Source organism: Mangifera indica, unplaced genomic scaffold (assembly GCF_011075055.1).
Source record: "Mangifera indica cultivar Alphonso unplaced genomic scaffold, CATAS_Mindica_2.1 Un_0108, whole genome shotgun sequence".
In the NCBI taxonomy this organism is placed as follows: domain Eukaryota; kingdom Viridiplantae; phylum Streptophyta; class Magnoliopsida; order Sapindales; family Anacardiaceae; genus Mangifera; species Mangifera indica.
In genome coordinates this window covers 20547-41161 of record NW_025401200.1, presented here as the reverse complement: position 1 = coordinate 41161, position 20615 = coordinate 20547, and the positions used below count along the sequence as shown (strand labels likewise).

Sequence of the window (20615 nt, the reverse complement as noted above, 5' to 3'; positions counted from 1 at the left end):
TAAGCTATACACACACGTAATGAATAAAGTTGGACATAAACAGCACAACCACCGGATCATCCCATACATCAATGGATATGTTCCAACTAATTGCGGTGCTTCTATATATCTCAAAGTCGGTAAACGCCAGCCAGTTAATCATTTATACATATATACAAACTGGGCACCACATTATGTTGACACTTTGCTTGGTCTTTTTCGCACTTTTCCATCAATCTATTCCACACGTTCAATTCATCAATCAAAAAATGAACCCACAAAATATGAGAACTTTCTGTCTCGCTGGTGTACTAACTTTATCCCCCTTGCCCCCCCTTTTCTGGCTTCTTGCTGCACGATTTCAAACTGCAACTTGCAGTTCGTACCTCCCTGTACTGGTTCAATTATTTTATTTCTGTGTACACTCTCTGAACAACTATTCAAGTTCAAGCTAGTTAGTCTAGAATTTTTTCATATGAAAGAGGGAGTTCATGCTATTTGAACTCTAACTTTTCACAAGTTTTACCACTCAAGTTAACTCTTCCGGTTGTAAAAGCCATTTCTATGGTATTTGTTGATGAGATTTTGAATCACTTGATGAAGTACTCAATTGATTAAGATCTAATAAAGCTTTGATGATGATGTATGATTAGACAATGAAATAAAAAAGATAAGACAGGATATTTTTTTCTTGTTTGGCCTGATTATTGGAACATCTATGTCTACGGTATATCTATTAATTATTGTATATCCTATAGAGGATGATTACAAAAGATAAAGTGTATATGTATATGTTTCTCTATGTGTGTGTATGTGCAAATATTTCTTTCCTCCAGATAATATTTTATATATCAATAAAACTATGTGTATTTATTTTAAATACACAAATTGATACATATTTATCTGTGTTATCATTTGATTAGATAATTTAGAATTAAGGTAAAGTAATATATAATAACATGATGATATACATTAATATAGATCTATTTATGTATTCAAAATGATTACACGTAATATTATTATTATATATATATATATAGATAGAATTTGTGAGAATTAGTTGTAATCAAGTTATGATGGACAAGAAATTCTGAATCCAAATACAATTTTAGGTATTTATTTCTAATGGAACATAAAAGAAATATTTATAATAATAAAAATGTCTTAATTTGAAAGATGAAGATAGTTTTCCCTGAATGTCATTGTAAAGAATAGAGATGGAAAATTGTGCAATGATTTACGCTAATTAGTAGAGGTCTTCTCGTTGCCATAGGCTGAAATGTCTACTTGTGCCCCTCGTCGTCTGACAGATTAAGAATACTCTTATGAGTGATAGATTTATTGCTGATCGAATTAACTTGAACAAGTTTCCTTGGTAAGGTGTTTCTCAGAAAAATATCCCGCGAACAGAAGAATACCATATCACAATATCCATAGTCTGCATTTTTTTTTTTTTGAGAGGCTTAAAGATTCAAGAGATCTCGTTCCAGTGGTGTGGTGGTCCTCAATCTGGAAATTTCAACCACCATGGTCCCCTTTTATTAATGGACCAAGACCAAATTAATGAGAAATTTCTTGTGGGGGATGATGATGGATGCTACAGGCAGACATTAACCTTTGACTATAAAGCTTATATATAGTTATAATTAATAGGCTTCTCTCTGTGAAAGCAAACTAGTAAGGCACTAGTGATATAATTAGGTGATGAGGCAGCCATGTGGGTGGGTAATGTATAACTTGGTTCTTCTGTTCCAGTAAGATTTCCTTGGTCAATCCAAGATGTTGAAGTTGAACCCTTCTAGTCCAAGATGGCTATTTAGACCAGGCTATGTGGTGGTGAGAGTTTACCTATCTTCCGTTGAAGTTGGAAGTTTTAACCTTGTCAAAAGTCATACATTGGAAATTCCTAAGCGAAGACTATCATTGAAAGTTCTATGTTCTCATCTTGTACAGTAATTTCTCAGTCAATCATAAGTCTTTAAAGAGTAGTTTCCAATCAAACTTGTTAAGATGCAAATAGTCAAGATGGCAATATGTATCGATTAGTCATGTGGGTAGCATGAGCAACTCGATATACAAGACATTAGACATGTCATCTACTCACAAGACAATCCAAAATGTTGGTAGAACTCTTTCGTCAATAAACAGTTTTCGGACTCGTTTTATCAACTTCCATCTCCATCCTCTACCTTCATGAGATAGTAATAAACTCCTCCTGATCCAAGAGATATTTATATTCAATATACTATGGTCTTAGTTGTATAATTATAAAATTACCTATTTATTCTTGTCTTATACAAAAATGAAGGGACTATCCTTGTTGTTGTATATTATAAGATCATCATATTCGTTCTATTTATCATTCTATTTATTATATTATATGTAAGATTACACCTCTAGTCTTATATTTTCTCGTTAGTATAGATTTTCTGATCAACAATATATAATAATGAATTTCCAAGTAATATAATTTTCAAATAGATAAAATCTATTCTTCAATTTGTATAATAATTTTTTGGTGAAGGAAATAAAATGGTACTTTTCTAGGCTGATTCTTGGCATGTGAAGAATTGCTTTGTTACATCGGTCAACATTTCACCATTTTATTCCAAGATGTATGCAAAATATTGACCACACCACATGGGTTAACTATTAAAGTATATGAACCAATGTGGCTGTTGCACCAATTGAATTGATCGTAGAATTATTGGAAGATGAAGTTGCGATAATATGAAGAACCCAATTGAATGTGTAAACTTGGTAAACTAAAAATTTAACCTTTAGAGGGCGTTTGGTTTGAATAATATTTTATTATCAAAATAAAAAGATTACCTTGAAGATAGATTACTTAGAAGATTACTGGATATAAATGATTACTATGTTTAATAAAATTTGGTAAGTATAAATAATTATTGTGTTTGGTTAAAAATAATAAAAGATTACTAATAAATTATTTTACTTAAATACCCTTGAATATAATTATTTTTAAATATTTTTTATATTATTTGTCATATTACTTAAAAATAAATTTATTTTTGTCTCAAAAAATTAATAAATAATAATATAATTATAATAAAATCAAAATTATTTTGGTAATCTTTAAATACCTAAAGTGAAAGTGGTAATCAGATTATCACTTATATTACCTGTTACGTCAGCATTGATAATAGAATATTATTGTAATATTTTATTATTGACAAACCAAATAAAGGAATAAAAGATAGATTACCAAAGTAATCTTTAAAAACTGGAACCAAACGCCCCCTTAGGGTATTTTTGGTGTCATTGATATTTTGTTATAAAAAATGAAAGATCATTAAAAATAGGAATGACAGTGAATTTTGTCAGAGTAATTTTAGTGCAACCCACTATATTTATGGGCCGTATCGGGCTAAAACTCACTACAATACAAATCTTATGAGTTGGGTCAACTTGATAGGATTGAAGGGCCCGTGGCATGATCCAAGGTCCTTAGGTCGTGCCCTCATAGGCTCTTAGGGGGTTAACTCACCAAATTATAATTTTTTAATATATTGTAATTTTAATTAGTTTCTATAGTTTGTGTTGGGTTAGCTCGCAAGCCTTGTCTTAAGGCCCTTGACATGACCTATATAGCCTGCAAGCCTGGGCTACAATAGCGAGTGCGTCCCCACTCGAGTCTTGTCAAAAAAAGGGGGTTTGGGTTGTGCCACCAGCCGGCCCAACCTCTTTGACGTGTCTAATTATAAAGATAAATTAACTAGAAGATTATTAGATTTAAATTACTATAATATTTTATAAATATTGATAGGTTAAATAATTATTATGTTTAATTAGATATAATAAAAGTATACTAAAATATTATCTTACATAAATGTTATGAATATAATTATTATAAAAATGTTTTTTTATGACACTTGTTATTTAATTGAAAATGAGAGTATTTTTTTCTAAAAAATTAATAAATAAAGATAAAATTATATCAAAATTAAGATTAATTTAAGTAATCTTTTACACATTACCATTGTTATTAAAAGATATTTTAAATATTTTATTACTTGACAAATCAAACAAACCAAACAAAATATGACAATATTAAAAATAAAATACTAAAATAATCTTTAAATTCGATTAGTCAAATACCCCTTATTTTGTAAGGAAAACCATTTTATGTAGCGACAAAATTTTTAGCAATTGGGTTATCAAATTTATCCTCTGCAAATGACACAAAAGATGTGTTTGGTTCAGTAATGTTTTTATTACCAAAAATAAAATATTACCACAAAGTTATATTACTTTAAAGAATATTTAATATAAATTATTATTATATTTGATAAAAAATTTTAAGTATAATCTTGTTTGATTAGATGTAATCTAAGGTAAAAATAATGATCAGATTATTTTTTATATTATTTGTTATATCTCTATTAGTAATAAAAGATTACCGAAATTTAGTGGACAACTTCTCTTCTCTTTGTAAGGTTCTTTCGTCATTTTCTATTTCTTTTTATAGTCGGTTTTGAATTTAACTTTAATTGGAGATTTGAGTGAGTTTTTTTTTTTTCAACTTTTTTCTATTTTGTTTAGTCGAACAATATTATGCACATATTTTTGAATATACAAATAAGTATATAGATAATGTGTCAATATATGATTAAGTGTCATTTTATCCTTAATTCAAAATCACTCAATCACATAATAATATATCATCTATATAATTATTTGTGTATTTAAAAGTATATATACATAGTTTTATTATCATTCAGTCTCCCTATGTTTCAATTCAAATGTAAAGAAGCAAACATAGAAAGACTACAACTATTGGACTTGGATTGAGCTCCCATACACCACTCAAATTATGAATTCTATTTTAATAAAACTATGCATATCTACTGTGAGTATATAAATAGATATATACCTAATATGTATTTTTATATAATTAGATGATTTTAATTAAAGATAAACATTCAATCACATGATGATACACATAAGTGTATACTCAAAATGGATATGCATAGTATTACTCGTTTTATTTGAGTGTATATTTTTAAATCTTTTGAAAATTCAATTTTTAAAATTATATAAACGGTGGCAGGGAGAAGAATCTATTAATGTCCCATAAAAAATAAAATAAAATAAAATTTGTTTGTGTGAGCAATGTTGGTTACCCTAGATTTTGAGTATTTAAGAACCGGCCGATTTCAATTTCAGTTTCAGTTCTTGCTTTTATATTAGGGTATTCAGACTCGTTCACCCCTAGACTCACATATGCAAATAATTAACAAAACTTTGAAGTTCAACCACAGAACTAAGAATGCAGAATGAAAATCATGCTAAATTTTACTAAACAATGTTTTGAAAGTGGTACATGTTCCTAGTGTTAACTCAAGAACCACGTGCAATTGAAATGGTCAATTTTTCAGTAGGAAGGAAAATGGGTAAAGCTTTTTTCAAAAATTTCTGCAGCAACTGAATTGATGACAAAAATGTTTAAATTGCGAGAGCACACAGAAAGCTGGAAAACAAAATGTTTTTATCATTGAAACGGCTTTGAAGAGAGACTTGAACGCAAATTTGAGAAAAGGGTATATTGACTTCTAGAAAATGAGTATATGGTTCTGTTCAGACTTGCCCTCATTTATATTGGTATGATATGACAGGAACTTCACAGTTAAGCTAGTTGGATCAAATGCATAATTTTTAATGACTATAAGTAATTAAATATGTGTAAGCAATATACAGTAATAATGCTTACAGTTCCGCGATAAGTTTCCTGCAGCACCTTTTACTTCTTCATTAGAAGAATCACAGTGTGAGCTGCAATGCTTCGATTTTCACCAAGGCTGTCGACCTTTTCATGAGTTTTAGCTTTCAGATTAACAACTGAGGGATCCACTCCAAGCAGCTCTGACAAATTGGTCCGAATCGCCCCCTTGTGAGGGCTTAGTTTTGGTCTTTGAAGAATCAAGGTAGCATCCAAGTTGCCGATCTCATAACCTGCTTCATGCATAAGTCTCACCTGAAATGGATCACACAATTAGTGTATGAGCTTTATAGTTATCGAATTGATTGAACTGCCTAGAATTTGTTATAACCATTTTGGAATAAGAAACTATCTGTACAACTAATTTGATTAGAATGTTAAGGGAATGTTACATGAAATTAAGTGTCCAATACAAGATGAATCAAAGAGAAATAATTAGCAAGATAACTGAAGGCTGATGACTTAGGCCTGCACATATGTTTGAATCCTTTCAAAGCTCCAGTTAAATTTTCAGCAATGAAATCAAATTTCATCAATGTAGATGCCCTTTTTCTGATTGATGGAATATCAGGCAAATGTCTTTTCTTGTATTAGAACAACCAATGCACTATTTCTAAATTGTTTACATTACTATTTAGATCCACCCAACATTTTATCCTCAGCATTCCTACTTCTTATCCTTTTGCCAATTGCTTCTTCAAAATTCTATCCAGTTATCTCGAAACTAAATTTCAAATTGATTCAACAACAAAACACTCTCCAATCTACATAGAAATGGGATTTACTTACTCAGAAGCCCATCAAGTTATATATTCTTAAAACATCTCAAAGTACACTAACGAGAAAATTTTGATTACAGGAGGCAGTAATAAGAATATTCAGAGAAAACTTTTTGACAACTCAAAAACCTAGTTATATCTTGGATTTCAGAAGGATTCCTTTATAAAGACACATGGGTATTTTATGAATATATAGCACCAATAAGATAAACCATGCAAGAAAGCTTTTGTTAAGAATTATGTTCATATGAATGGCAATCAACAGTCAAATTTCGTTAAAAAAATCAACTTATATGGTGAAAAGACTAACATATATTTACTTCCCAGTGTCAAGTTGCACATATCTGAGTCTCTAAGCTCGCATAATGGTGGATTATACACATGTTCTTCTATGGAAATCAATTTTGATGGCTGAACTTGGTGTTATCCATGCTGGATTCAATTAGGCACGAAGCTCAAATTCGGTTTGAAAATAATTTATCTTTATACTCAATTCAAATCAAATCAAACTTGAGTGTGTTTTCTCGTGATTGTTTGCTCAATTGATTCCACATAGCTTCAAATTCTTTCAATATCATGAATCTTCAATTTAAAAATTAAAAAAAAAAAAACTCACAGCTTCTTTAATGAAGACAGAGGAAGCTGCGCCCTTCCATTTAGGATCAGAATCAGGAAAAATCTGACCAATATCAGGAAGTCCCAATGCTCCCAAGATAGCATCAACAACACAGTGAAGCAAAACATCACCTAAAACCAACGATCCAATCAAATTAATTGAACAAAATTAAGAAAAATTCAAATTAAACACCTCAGAATCCACCAAAACAATAACACAACAAACACACGTACCGTCAGAGTGAGCCTCGCAACCTCTGTCGTGGGGAATACTAATGCCACCAATGATCAAAGGGTAGCCCGGCTCCAATCTATGAAGATCGAAGCCATGGCCCACACGGAAGGGCAGTGATTTAGACTTGGAGGACTGTACGGAAGTGGGATATTCAGTGAGTCCAATGGATGAAGAAGTAGTGGTGGCTGTAGCTAAAACTGAGGAACGTTTTAACGGTGTCGATTGATGCTTGACGTTGATGGGTAAGGAAGAAGATTTTGGAAAAGAAGGTCTGTGTATAATTTTGGCGGGGAGAAGAGGAGAGGAAGTGCACAAGTGAGTGGCCATCACCATTATTGGCTTCTAAATTTTGCAGACAAAAAAGTGAGGCTGAGGCAGAGTCAGCTGCAGCTACTTGCTTTTGTTTTCGCGGAATCTCTTGAGAAATGATCCTCGTGGTGACGAATGGAAACAAATATGAGTGAAGATAGATGACGTGTCAATTCATTATTCACATTTAAATTGGTTTAATTAACTAATAATACTAATTTATTTATGAATAACCCTAGTATAAAATTTAATCACGTCAGGAAAATCGTTGAGGAAACCAAGGATGAATTTGAACCCAACCCAAAGAAAAACCAACTCAAATTTTCTCAAACTGGTGAATGGCAACATCCAAGAGATAAATAGTAACATCAAAGAGGTTAATAATAATGTTGAGTCAAACGTCAATAAACCCTTAAACTAGGGTTGGGTTGAAACTTCAATTCGAATTCAATTTGTTTGAACGGAATTAAATTCAAAACTAAATTAGCTCAATTCGAATTTATTATAGAAAAAAAAGATTGGCGCCCAACATGGGTACTTCTAATTGTCCTTCTGAAGCTTTAAAATAGATTATATTCGTTTGAGTCAACATAGACAATATATACAATTTCTCTACTTCACCAAATCACACCCAAGACAAAACCCTAACCAGACTTTGAATTAATAAAGTACATCACCAAGAACAACAATGCTTGCACCATAAACATATGGGGCATTGGTGCGGGCAGCAGTCTCACCGCATAAACCATAACAAAGGCACAGAAACACAAAACCATGTATCATACTGTAACTTCTTTTAGGGATCACCTGGGTAATTTGTAGGCTCAAAATGTACTTGTCTAATTTCACAGGTCGACAATTGGGTGGGTAATCAAGCATCATTTTACAACAACTTAGCACATATTTGACATTTTATATCTACATGGACAATAGAACTGTTGGATTTCCAATTAAAGCAGAAAAGCTTTAGGGTGAGGTAGAAGCCCTCGGTTGCTTGCATTCACGCTCCAGAATTAGATGTTCGGAGGCAGCTCTCTTTGGTCTCAACTGCAACAAGAACAACAAAAAGAGCCTCCAGAAAAAGTTTTTTGCTATAAAATTTGTACTTGTGTGACATGAGAAAAATCAGAAATCAACACTAACCTTCTCTTCAGCACACTGACAGATATTTCTCATAAGAATATTTTTTACTTCAGTTGTAATTACTGCCAAAAAGTGTGTTAGCTTGTTAGTTTCTACTTGAGATCATTACATAGGAATGCAATAACGGTCAGATTCTTTTAGAAAACTTTCTTCCAAAAACACATGCAACATCAACAATTACAACAATAAACAGATACATTGAAACCAACAGTTGATCACTTAACTCATAAAATTTAAACAAGAATCTCTCTAACATCGTTGTGAATTCCTAATATCAATGAACAACAATGAATGCAAACCTAGTCACCTAGGCTAACCATATTTAGACATTGGAACATGAATCACATAATTAGAAAACCATCTATAATATCAAGACTTAGCATCAAACCAAAAGTTAAAATATTACACTGCAGGCATAATTCAAAAAATCAAGAATAACCCACCTTTACCCATCAGGAGAACAAACTCAGGAACATTAAGGAGATACAAAGATCTCATTACCATGATTAGGTGGTGGAAGAGTTCGGCTATGAGTAGGATGATAGGTGGCTGGTGTCATTTTCTACCAAAGAGAAAAATATATATGAGAGAAGATGTTCAGATTTCTTGAATGATCATTAAAATGATAGACGGCATTCAGTGAAACGCCCTATGCTCTTAAGTAGAAAGCAAAGTAGTGATTTACGTCCAGAAAATATCACAAGAGGTTCAACCAAAAAAATTGTGTATGTGTACTGTAAATTATGCAGTTCTTCACTCAAATCTGCAGGGTGCTACTATGAACTGAAATGAAAAGCATTGCAACCTGCATTCTGGACCGGAGCATGTATGGCTATTGCATTTAACTAAACTGAGCTTGACTAGAAAGCGCCGGTTGCTACAAGCAATTACACATCAAGTGAACATTTCCACAACTCAAAACTGATTCATTAAAGGTCCCAGTAGATGGACCAGTTTCAATGCAACAATGAAACACAATACCAGCTAAGTAATCACACTGGGCTTCATTCTTGAGCTCCTTGTGACAATATTTCTGCAAGGTGAATTTCAACATCCATCCTGCCTTTTTTTCAGGTGTGGTTCAATTATCTAAAGGGCTTCTTGTGGAATATCATTAAGTCAGATTTACCATTTACCATAAACTCAGTTAGAAAAACTGCTATATGAGTCTTGGAATTAAACAGTGCATTTGTGAAATCTTGCTTGATTATGGAAGGCATGCTTTCAAATAAATCTACCTACACCAGCAGAAGCGGGGTGGGGGAGCTTATGGTAAATTGTCAATCCATTTGAATTAGCTAGAGAAAACATTACAAGTTACTGAAAGAGTAAGATATGGAATCTCAAGTCAAATCATGTATCTTGTGCCAAACATTATAATTTTCAAACAAACATCCCTTGAATTCATTAATTTTTTAGTGTCGTCGCTACAAAACATGGACTAAAACTAAAGGCAAAGTAGGATCCAGTTTGGCAGAGACTGAAAGGAGAACAATTGGAGGCAGAAGAGAAATATGCAGTAGGTTTAGGAAAGGGACAGTTAGTGGCCATGGTAAATATCTCCATAGTTTACTGGATTTTTACCCCTTTCATGACTCAAATCATCAACACTCTCATAAATTTGTACATACAGAAAAACAATCAAATTCCATTTACGTTACTATAATTTCAAAAACTAGTAGAAAGAAGTTAATTGATTTGTCAATCTCACCAGTATCTACCTTCAATCTAGTTGAAATTCAGTCTTTCTAACTGTAAATTTTCACAATAAAATCTAACTTTTTGGTCATGTTGTTAGCATCCACAGGCAAATTCTTGAAAAAGATGCCCCTCCTCTTGACAATTGTTAAAACCAGAATATGGCTTGACTAGATTAAAAAGGCAAGCGTATTCTGATGCTGTAATTAACCTCAAAGACAATTATGTATTGCAGCATCAGAAATTTTACTCAGTCCTGCGCATAGAAAAATCGCACAGGACCATTACTGTAATTGTACTAAATCCCACCAGTACCCATCATACAATTAAAGAACCCATAATTAATCTCCAATAATCTGAGCTTGACTAGATTTAAAAAAAAAAATTGCATATTCTGCAGTGCAATTAACCTCAAAGACAAATATATATTGCAGCATCAGAAAATTTACTCAGGGCGGCACAGAGAACATTCACACAGGACCATTTCTGTAATCGTACTATATCCAACAGGAACCCATCATCCCAAACTGAAACAAAACAAAAACCATACAAAGGGAGAAAAATAATGCTAATGAGCCAGTCAAAAACAATTAAAGAACCCATAATTAAGCCCCAATAATCTGAGCTTGACAAGATTTAAACAACATATGCATATTCTGAAGCTGTAATTAACCTCAAAGACAAATATATATTGCAGCATCAGAAAAGTTACTCAGTGCAGCATATAGAGTAATCACACGGGGCCATTACTGTAATTGTACTAAATGCTAACGGAACCCATCATCCCAAACTGAAATGCATCAAAATTCGAATAACAGAAAAACAAAATGGCATGAAATATATATATAAAGCAAAACAAAATCCATTCTCAGGGAGAAGCACAATGTTAATGAGCCAGTCAAAAACAATTAAAGAACCCATAATTAAGCTCCAATAACATATATGAGCAACACCCATAAACGAATCTACAATGTTAACGGATCGAATGATGTCCAACTGCAATGAACTATTCCATAAGCTGGTGGCAGATCAATAAAGAAAACAAGAGCTTTTGTAATTCATGATTTAGAGAGTTCGATAAGAAAAGAAAACTAAGAAGATTAGGGCTATTTTCAGTACGTAAAGATGGGTTGGAAGGATCAGAAGGTCGAAGTTGGCTGAAATTGTGGGGGTCAAACGAGGGCCAGTCACCAAGCATAGACCCCATTGCAAAAGTGCTGGTTTCCGTGGCACAACCACCAAACGCACACAAGCACAAGGAGAGAAAGCCCACAAAGCCACGCACGATTCTAGAATCAACTTACATTTACATTTACAGTACATTACAGTTTTGTAATGCTTCATTATAATCTGATAATTCACATTTATTCCCTCTCCTTTCAGGCCAGTTTCTGTGCTCTCTACCTCATGGTTCACTTGCTACCTAGTGCAGAGTTTGCGTTACTTTTAAATGAAGTAAATATGAACACTCATCATCGAATCTTCAGACATTCCAGTTACTGTTTTAAATTTGGACAGGACCGGCCAATCCTATCGTGAATCAAGTGACAAATTTGATCTATTCATAGTTAAAATTTATTTTAACAATTGGATCATATTGATTTGAGTATAAGCTCGAATCGAAATTTTTTTTCTGAAAATTCTAATACTCAATTAATTTTACTAATTTTACTACTGATAAATGACATTTATTCTTATAATTTTGTATACAAATAATAATATGTCATTATGTAATTAAATAGTTTTAAATTAAAAATTAGATAACACTCAATTATACAGTAATATATTATTATGTTTATATAAAATTATGTATATTATTTATGTATATAATTTTATAGGTCCAGTCACTATAACCAGTCACTGTTATTATTATTTTCACTCTTACGACCTTGAAATCAATACTTTCAAATCCAGATTGGTACCAGGCATTAACTATCAAAGGGACCCCCAACCTCGGTCTAACTGGTTCAATCAATATACTATTTATATTGAAAAATATATAAACGATGAGATTTACCTATAATATTTTTAGATGAGTTCAAGCCAAAAATTTACATCAAAAGCTCAATTCTCCCTATAACCTAATCAAGTCAAACTCTTGTTCACTCAATTCGGTTTGATTGCATCCCTATATGCATCATGCTAATGTTAACATGAGGGTTTGATTACACTGACTTAGCAATTGAATTGCTATCCAGCGTGTTATGGTTCAACTATGGATAGAATTGATTTAAAGACAACTATTAAATCAAAACTTGATCTAGGTCGGGTTGGCTATTAGGTCCTGGTTGGATTGGTTAAACTAGCTGATTTGAATTTCAAAAACACAAATTGAAACCTCATGCCATACTAGATTGTGATTATTCTTTGAGTTAGATTAGGAAGATTGATATTCAAAAAGAAAATAATATGAGTATTGCTTTGAAAACAATGAAAAAGTTTTATATGCTAATTTGAGCAATATAATTTTATAAAAGGAAAATGTGTTCTCTTCTCTTCAATGCCCCAAGAGCCGATGAATTTGAGGATAAACTAGACAATAAAACCATATTTACTTATTTTGAGTACACAAATAAATATACATTTGATACTTGTTATCATGTGATTAGATGATTTTGAATTAAGGATAAAGTAACACTCAATCACATGATATCATAATAAATATATAGTAATTTGTATACCTAAAATGGGTATACATAATATTACTTCAAACTAAAACGAATGTGAGCATAAATAAGAAACCTATCTATTCTTATAGGTTTTAGGAGAATGGACCATCAAGTCGTCACTCACACTAGTTGCATCATCCTAAATCCACATCAATAATAGAATTGATTGAGTTTTGATTTGTGACTTTGCATATCCATTAGATATTTTTGAAATTTTCCAATTGCAATTCTTGATAAGGCTTCATTGATGTATAAGCGTTCAAACTAAACACACCTCATGCATAAGAATTTCCTCTTAAAGGGAATAATTTCATAAATGTTTATTCTTGATGAAATTTCTTGTCACTATTTGATGTACACAATTAAGAGTTTTGAGTGAAGTAAATTATGGTAGTGACATTAGAATTTGGATAACTAAACTTGATATACATTACATACGGTGATATAAAATTATTATAACTAAAGTTGGACATTGGATGATTTTTTAATGTGGTTTAGCATACTATTCAAGAGTTTATGTTGACGATTATGACATTGATGGCTTTAGAAAAATGTTTCGGCAAAGTATGTAAAAGAACTGCAAGAGAAATGATTTGAGAAAGACTTGATTTTCGATCAGACTCACCATCACTTAGGATAATGTTTATTTAATTCTGAATATCATATATCTGATTGATTTTTATGTCTTTTTGTTTTCTCTTTTCTTTACCTCACCTCTCCCTTGAATAATCCCTTCACTATGTAGGATTCAAGAAGGGGGTTATAACCTTATTAGTTATATTTATATTTCTTAATTCATCACAATAAATAAATAAGGTAAGAATCAAAGTTAATAATGTATAAAGTTATCCTTGAGCAAATGACATGAAAAAAAATATCAACTAATAGATTGTGTACTCTAGGCGTTGGCTTCTCGGGTAGGTGTTCTGCGGATAAAAGTTTGGCATATAACAGATATTTTCTTGTTCATCTTCTTCATTGTTCATTAATTGACTAGACTGAAAGAGAAGCCAATTACAAACGACCATGAGCGTGAAGTGTGTTATGGGGATAAGAATGTGTCCCAAACCCTAGTTTTTTTAGATAGTTTTCCAAGTTGGCATCCTTTGACTCTTCAAAAGTCAATCTATGGAGGTGCAAATTTGGTTTGAAAGGGAAAAAAATCTTCGAAGCGGCAGCTTTATATAAGCAAAGTATGTCATGAATATCATCCCATGTTTGGATTCTCTGTAAATCTAAAGACTGTAGCAGTATAATATCAGTTCTTGTTCTTGATGATAAGCAAGTTTGTTTGCATGGACTGGGATTTGCAGGCAATAGTGCGAGGTTGCAGCGTCCACGGTGAGGCCTCAACCTCCATTATTATGGATGACACACCATCTTGTTTCTCTCCTTTGAGTCTTCAAGAAGATGCCCTTTTCGAATTCCCTAATATTTCTGAACCCACAACGATTTTAACTGAGTTAGATGAACTTTACAAGCCCTTCTATCCGCAAATCAGTCTCAACACCAGTTCCATTTCGGTTCCCGTTGAAGTTAAAAAGCCTAAGAAGCTCGTGAACCAGCAGTCTCTTTCTGGTTCTTCAACTGGTACCATTGATACCGATCAAGCAGCCAGGCCAAGAAGAGGGTCAGTGTAATATATCTTGCTTATCCATTGTCAAGGTAGAATTGCATATTGATTATGATTTTTCTTTTTTCTGTTTCCAGCAGGAAGAATCAACACAAAAGAGAAGTGAAAATGGTGACAGCGGAAGATCTGTCGGCTGATTTGTGGGCTTGGCGTAAATACGGCCAGAAACCCATCAAGGGATCACCATATCCCAGGTAAAGCAATTATTCTTCTGCTAGTAATATATGACTAAATACAAAACAAGAGCTGATTTTAGCTAAAAGAATCATGCAGGAGCTATTACAGGTGCAGCAGTTCAAGAGGATGTTTAGCAAGAAAACGAGTTGAAAGAAGCAGCACGGATCCAAGTGTATTTATCATAACGTACACTGCTGAGCACAACCACGGCCAGCCAACACGGACAAGCTCCCTATCCGGAAGCACCCGTATTAAGTCTTCAATGCGAAGACCTCCGGCAGCCACAGACGAGTCTCTGCACCAGGAAAGCATAAAAAAAGAGGATGAACACGTTTCTAAAGATGGAGAAGACAATGAATTCACCATGCCGGATTTACTTTTTCACGATGAATTGTTTTCAAGCTTGGAAGATTTAGAAGGACCCAGTTTAAGCTTTAATTTGAGTTCGTTTGAGTTAATTTAAAATGTCATGGATAGATAAATAGTATCAGATTTATGAATAGTATTATCAATAATATAATCAATGACGAATCTGTAACTTTTTAGTATAGGCAATAGTTAGTTCTGAAAGTCAAGAAAGTCAGTTCCAAGATCATCAGTTTTCCAAATACTGACAAAGATAGGCTTTCTTGTTGCTCTTGTTTATAACGAAAACTCCACCACAAGGAATATAGGGTGATTGTTTATTTGTTCACAATTATCTTGCATTTTTAAGGTTATTTTTCAGAAATTATTTCTGGAGACTAATTGCCCACTACGCCGACTCCATAACCACAAGCAAAAACTACAGCTAGCTAGACATATTTAATTATTTAATCCAGGATCTGCTTAATTATGTGCCTAACACGGTGTTATTCAATTAGCTATATATTTCTTGTAAGCATAAGTCATGATGATGTGTAATATAAATTTTGATTAGACATAGGGCTACCAATGAACAAAATTAAATTTAAAAAATGTTTAATTATAGTCAATGTCATATTTTTGAACTAAACTTTTTACAACAAATCACCCTTTATAAGTATGTACGTTATCTTTTATATCATTTTTCTTTTTGAAAACTCACTTACACTTAATGAGTTTTATCTCTTCACGTATACCAATTAAAGATTATTTTTAGTTCTGATACATGAAGTCTATTTCAAATTTCATAGCGTCCAACCATTTTTTCAAATCTAAACTTAAAACAACCTCATTGTAAGTCGTAGGTTTGTCATTATGGTTGATATAAGTTTAGTTGAATAAAAAGTGTTTTGGTTTGAGTTTGACAAGCCCAAATTAAAGATAGTTTAAATTTAATTCGAATGAAAAATAGCTCAATTTTGTTGGAGTTAACGCCTTGAGTCTATGGTTCGAATTTGCAGTTCGGATTTGTGATTCGAGTTTGTCATTTATGTTGTTTTACTTAATACTGGATAAAACGAAAATAACATCATTTTGATAATTACTTGATATGGATCAAATTAATTTATAAGTTAAGTTTAAACAAAATTAGACCATTTCCCAATTCATAAGTCGAATAAAATGAAATTTTCAATAACTTAAGTTTAATTCAGTTTAAAAAATAATTGGACCCAAAAGATTATGTCAACCTCTTTTACCGACGGAAACCTCATCTTGTATCGTATCAAAATGGATGAATCATAATCATCAAAATTTCACCAACTTTTAGAGAAAAGATAATCACATAAATCAAGACATCAAGAGATTTGATAATATATATGACGATATATAATACTAATATCTTTAGAAACAAATGATAATACTCCACCTTAGTCCTTGCCAAAGGCAAATTAAGGCATAAACAACTTTGAGAAGCTCCAGCTTTATTTCTTCAATACATATAGTTTTTGCAGTGACGATAAGATATCACTTTTGCTTCTAGCCAGACTCCCCAGATGATCGGGATCTTTTTGTTAGCCTGCTAGAATGGCACACATGTTTGTTCGGTTGGAGAAAGCAAAGCGGCCACAGAGCCAACAAAAGCAGCATTCATGTAAGTTGCAGGCTCAGCATGGGAGTAGTCTGATCTTGCATCATTGAACTGGTCATTTGAATCCGGACCGCCAACAATGGCACCCACATGAACATTTGGATTTGGCTTGGCAGAATTGTAATAGCTTGAGTAGCCGTCGTGGCAACCGACTTTTCCTCGGAGAACTCGGATTGACGGAATGGATGCACCTCTGTGGTGCACCTGCAGTGGAAAATTGCTGCCGTGGCCTGCCATATATGACATCTTCATGGGGTTGTTTCCAAGTATATAATCTACCTGGAAATAATTTAACACTAGTTAAATAGTCTGGAAGCTCGTAGGTAATCTTTGTCAGCATTACGAAAAATGGTTTTGACTCTGCTATCCATTCATATGGTTTTAAGGACTGCATTCAATATTTAATAGAGAGGTTAGAAATATACCTGTGATTTTGCGAAGGCACGGAGTTTAGGGGGAGATAAAAGCAGGGAACCACATTGAAGTCTTCCTATATGAGCCTCATTCAAGGTTTTGGAGTAGAGAAATAGCAGCATGGAAGAGCTTGTGACATATTGTAAATTACTGGTATCTCTAATATATAAAAGCCCACCTACAAACATGCCAGAAAATTAAGGTTCTGTTAATGTCTTGGAGCTGCACAAAATTATATAAGCCCCTCCAAAGAAGATTATATATTTATGTAAGGGGGCATGCATGACTACCGCATATCATCTGGGAATGATAACAACAGATTAATCAAATAGCTTATGAGCTTTTAAAGGCAAACTCCTCTAAACCAAACTTATGTTTGGCTTAACTGGAGGGCAGTCCCTCAACTGATGACTACATTGATGTTGTTTTGATATGTATAAGTTAAAATGACATTATTTTGGCTCGTATTCATATAAAGGGAGTTTGTTTTGAGTTTAATCGAGTTGAGCTGACTATCAAACTAAGCTAACTCAATTCAAATGTAACCATGCATAAACACTCAGAATATTTTAGATTGTAAAACTCAAAATCAAATATCTCTTGCATATGATAATAGTAGATTAGTTAAATGACATATAACATCTTAAATTGTCAAAACATATTGTGAGTTGTAAACAGCTGAAAAACAAAATCGTAATGGCTTGTGTGATAGTCATAGACTGATTTATTAGACCTCGATGTTACATTGAAAGTAGATGTGTACCGGGAGTCGTTTTAATCTGCAAAGAGCTACTTCCTGGCATCAATGCACACACAAATGACTCTATGTCCGTCTTAAACTTTGACAAATTCTTCTTTCCATTGTAAAATTCCTGGACAGAAACTTTTTTATTACTTCCTTTGCCAATTTTTGTGAAACAAAAAGGATAAATTTTGTATTATATTCTGTGCCTTCTATACCTTAGCTAATAACATCTGAGCTCCAGCAAATTTGTTGTCCCAACTGAACTCGGCCACTGCCTGACTCCATCCTTGGTTGCTCAAAACATAGTTCAAGTACTTGTTATCACCAGTTGCCTTGTATAGCCAAGCCGCAGCCCATAATAATTCATCCTTTTTCACGTTTAAGAAGCCCTCAATTTGCAGTCAGAGTTAAAAAGAAATTTATGTGTGCATGCGTGCAGTTCCGGTTAGAAAATTTTCTAACAAGGTGTAATATTAGTTATAAATCTAATTTAATAACGCTAGTTAATTAGATAATCCAATAACAATTTACAGATAAACTTATACGATCAATAAAGATAAGTTTAATATACTTAAAGATTATAACCTAAATAGACAATGTTAATATAGGTTTAAGTTTATTAGACCTTTAATGAAATCTATTAACATACTATATATTGGTAAGTCTCTTCGAAACTAATATAGTATACTTTACCATTGAAATGCAGGTATTATCGAGAGCTCTATAAATAAACATCGTTTGGTATTCTAGGTATTCCTATAATCCTAAAGTTATAATTCAGTATTTTATGCCGTGTATGAATCCTGCAAATTAGGATTACCTGGTAGCCTGAGAAAGAGCAGTAGAAAGGGCAAGAATCCTGGTACGATGCCCTATACTTGTCCGCAAAGTCGAATAGCTGTTTGGAATGAGTTAAAAGCCTGGAAGAGTAGTTGTAATCAACGGCTTTGAAAACAATTGAAGCAGCAGAGAGAGCGGCAGCAGCCTCAGCTGCTGCCTCAGTGCCTGGTGAAGCAGAGGTTATCTTGTAAAGTGTTCGAGGAGTGTCCATGTCTTCAGGCCTCTCCCAACACTGATGATCCGCATTTCCATCCCCCACCTATCAAAATAAATTCAAGTAAAAACCTCAAATTAATTATCACCTCAAGTAAAATAATCTACTGAGCATATAACATCAACTACTATTTAATCAATCTTGTCTTTGTATTTTCAAACTATAAGGGATTTGTGGATTTATCTAAAGAGTATTACATTCACCTAAGGAGGACATTGAGATTGCCCTTGTCTTCCGCAAACAATGTGGGAATTACTAGGAGAGCATATTAGTTTTGATATTATTCGTAATATCTTTGTTCAATGGTCTTACCCACTACCAATATATTGTTTGTTTTGGAATCTATCAAGATTTTGTTTTTGGGTTTTATAAATTAAAATACGTTTTGATAATTTAGGAGTTTACTAACTATTTAATCACTCATGTTCAATGTCGGATTTGCGAATTTGTCCACTCAAGAAAAGGATAGAGTACTTTTTATACCATTTGTAGCATTCTCGTTCAATGGTCTTGCTTACTATTAATATATTATTTGTTTTGGAATTTATTGAAATTTTATTTTTGGGTTTTGTAAATCAAAACATGTCTTAACAATTTAGAGATCACAGACTATTTAATTAGTTTTGTTTTAACATCCCATTAACCAGTCTTATCTTACTATCCTCAAATAATGTGGGATATCCATACATATTCAATATCTCTCTTATATTTTGTTAATGCAGGATTTATCTTAGAGTATTACTTATATATACACACAAAAAAAAGAGTAATGAAAGGACCTGAGTATACAGTGTGGTGGGTGAAGTGTGAGCCCTTAGTATGAAATTTGATCCCCATCGAATTGCTCTTCGCAGGTAGCCAAGCTGCTTGATCAAGGAGATCTCTTTCGGGTACTCAACGGCCGTCCAACTCAACAAGCTCACAGCAAATGCCATGGGCCATCCAAACTTCACATTGTCTCCAGCATCATAATACCCTCCTATCAGATTAACCTGCAGCCAAAAGTTTACCTAGCTAAGCCAAAGAATTCACCTCTGCCGAACTAGCTTCGATTGAATTTAAAAAAAAAACATTAATACATTATCAGCCTTGCCATCGGAGAGTGCAGAGTCTCCCCTCCACTTTACCCTCTGGCTTAACGGCAACTTCCCTGACTGCTGCCCTTCAAAAAACATAATGGCTTTGCCAAGTGCATCTTTGTAATCAAAAGCTGAAGAGCACAAGCCTTTGTTGCTTGTTGCCATTGCATTGTGACTAGCCAAGACGAACAACAAGGTCAGCCTAAAGAATCCACCTTGTTCCATAATTAATTGTAGCTCTGTATAGAATTGCACAGTTCAGTTTGTACTGGTTGGTATTTATAGAGATATAAGCTAGAAACACCCTTCCTAAAATGGCAGACTCAGAAATAAAATTTAAGAGGTTAAGA

At 33.1% G+C, this 20615-nt stretch overlaps 4 protein-coding genes across 5 annotated transcripts; 1 reads left to right on the top strand and 3 right to left on the bottom strand.

The window, feature by feature from the left end:
• Positions 1–5520: 5520 nt before the first annotated feature.
• On the bottom strand, positions 5521–7785 carry LOC123207832 (2-C-methyl-D-erythritol 2,4-cyclodiphosphate synthase, chloroplastic-like). The gene is made up of 3 exons (XM_044625315.1): positions 7351–7785; positions 7118–7248; positions 5521–5977 (listed from the first exon to the last, which is right to left on the bottom strand). Exons 1-3 carry the CDS (start codon positions 7682–7684, stop codon positions 5744–5746), a joined length of 699 nt encoding a protein of 232 aa, XP_044481250.1. The 5' UTR covers positions 7685–7785; the 3' UTR covers positions 5521–5743.
• A 419-nt stretch (positions 7786–8204) lies between these two features.
• Positions 8205–11954, bottom strand: LOC123207833 (DET1- and DDB1-associated protein 1-like). The gene is made up of 4 exons (XM_044625316.1): positions 11625–11954; positions 9305–9365; positions 8804–8865; positions 8205–8707 (listed from the first exon to the last, which is right to left on the bottom strand). The coding sequence occupies exons 1-4, from the start codon at positions 11706–11708 to the stop codon at positions 8627–8629; spliced, it is 288 nt and encodes a 95-aa protein (XP_044481251.1). The 5' UTR covers positions 11709–11954; the 3' UTR covers positions 8205–8626.
• A 2181-nt stretch (positions 11955–14135) lies between these two features.
• On the top strand, positions 14136–15677 carry LOC123207834 (WRKY transcription factor 22-like). 2 transcript variants are annotated; one of them, XM_044625319.1, is made up of 3 exons: positions 14136–14800; positions 14884–14997; positions 15077–15677. In XM_044625319.1, the coding sequence occupies exons 1-3, from the start codon at positions 14445–14447 to the stop codon at positions 15441–15443; spliced, it is 837 nt and encodes a 278-aa protein (XP_044481254.1). In that variant the 5' UTR covers positions 14136–14444; the 3' UTR covers positions 15444–15677. The 2 variants fall into 2 exon arrangements, with proteins under 2 accessions (XP_044481254.1, XP_044481252.1); XM_044625317.1 differs by having other exon boundaries at positions 14139–14800; positions 14881–14997.
• Positions 15678–16711: 1034 nt separating this feature from the next.
• Positions 16712–20490, bottom strand: LOC123207824 (endoglucanase-like). The gene is made up of 7 exons (XM_044625303.1): positions 20266–20490; positions 19966–20178; positions 18953–19231; positions 18348–18500; positions 18151–18259; positions 17399–17565; positions 16712–17252 (listed from the first exon to the last, which is right to left on the bottom strand). Exons 1-7 carry the CDS (start codon positions 20488–20490, stop codon positions 16905–16907), a joined length of 1494 nt encoding a protein of 497 aa, XP_044481238.1. The 3' UTR covers positions 16712–16904.
• Positions 20491–20615: the final 125 nt, after the last annotated feature.

Coding starts and splice junctions, on each gene's coding strand:
- LOC123207832 (XM_044625315.1), bottom strand. CDS start 7,684: ATGGTGATGGCCACTCACTTGTGCACTTCCTCTCCTCTTCTCCCCGCC. Junction 7,249..7,350: donor TTGCGAGGCTCACTCTGACG/GTACGTGTGTTT, acceptor CGTTGGTTTTAG/GTGATGTTTTGCTTCACTGT. Junction 5,978..7,117: donor CTGTCTTCATTAAAGAAGCT/GTGAGTTTTTTT, acceptor GATCCATTTCAG/GTGAGACTTATGCATGAAGC.
- LOC123207833 (XM_044625316.1), bottom strand. CDS start 11,708: ATGGGGTCTATGCTTGGTGACTGGCCCTCGTTTGACCCCCACAATTTC. Junction 9,366..11,624: donor CTGATCCTTCCAACCCATCT/TTACGTACTGAA, acceptor TCTCTTTGGTAG/AAAATGACACCAGCCACCTA. Junction 8,708..8,803: donor GTCAGTGTGCTGAAGAGAAG/GTTAGTGTTGAT, acceptor TTCTTGTTGCAG/TTGAGACCAAAGAGAGCTGC.
- LOC123207834 (XM_044625317.1), top strand. CDS start 14,445: ATGATAAGCAAGTTTGTTTGCATGGACTGGGATTTGCAGGCAATAGTG. Junction 14,801..14,880: donor GCAGCCAGGCCAAGAAGAGG/GTCAGTGTAATA, acceptor TTCTGTTTCCAG/CAGGAAGAATCAACACAAAA. Junction 14,998..15,076: donor AAGGGATCACCATATCCCAG/GTAAAGCAATTA, acceptor AGAATCATGCAG/GAGCTATTACAGGTGCAGCA.
- LOC123207824 (XM_044625303.1), bottom strand. CDS start 20,490: ATGGAACAAGGTGGATTCTTTAGGCTGACCTTGTTGTTCGTCTTGGCT. Junction 20,179..20,265: donor CCGATGGCAAGGCTGATAAT/GTATTAATGTTT, acceptor TTTTGGCTGCAG/GTTAATCTGATAGGAGGGTA. Junction 17,566..18,150: donor GCAGATTAAAACGACTCCCG/GTACACATCTAC, acceptor GCATGTTTGTAG/GTGGGCTTTTATATATTAGA.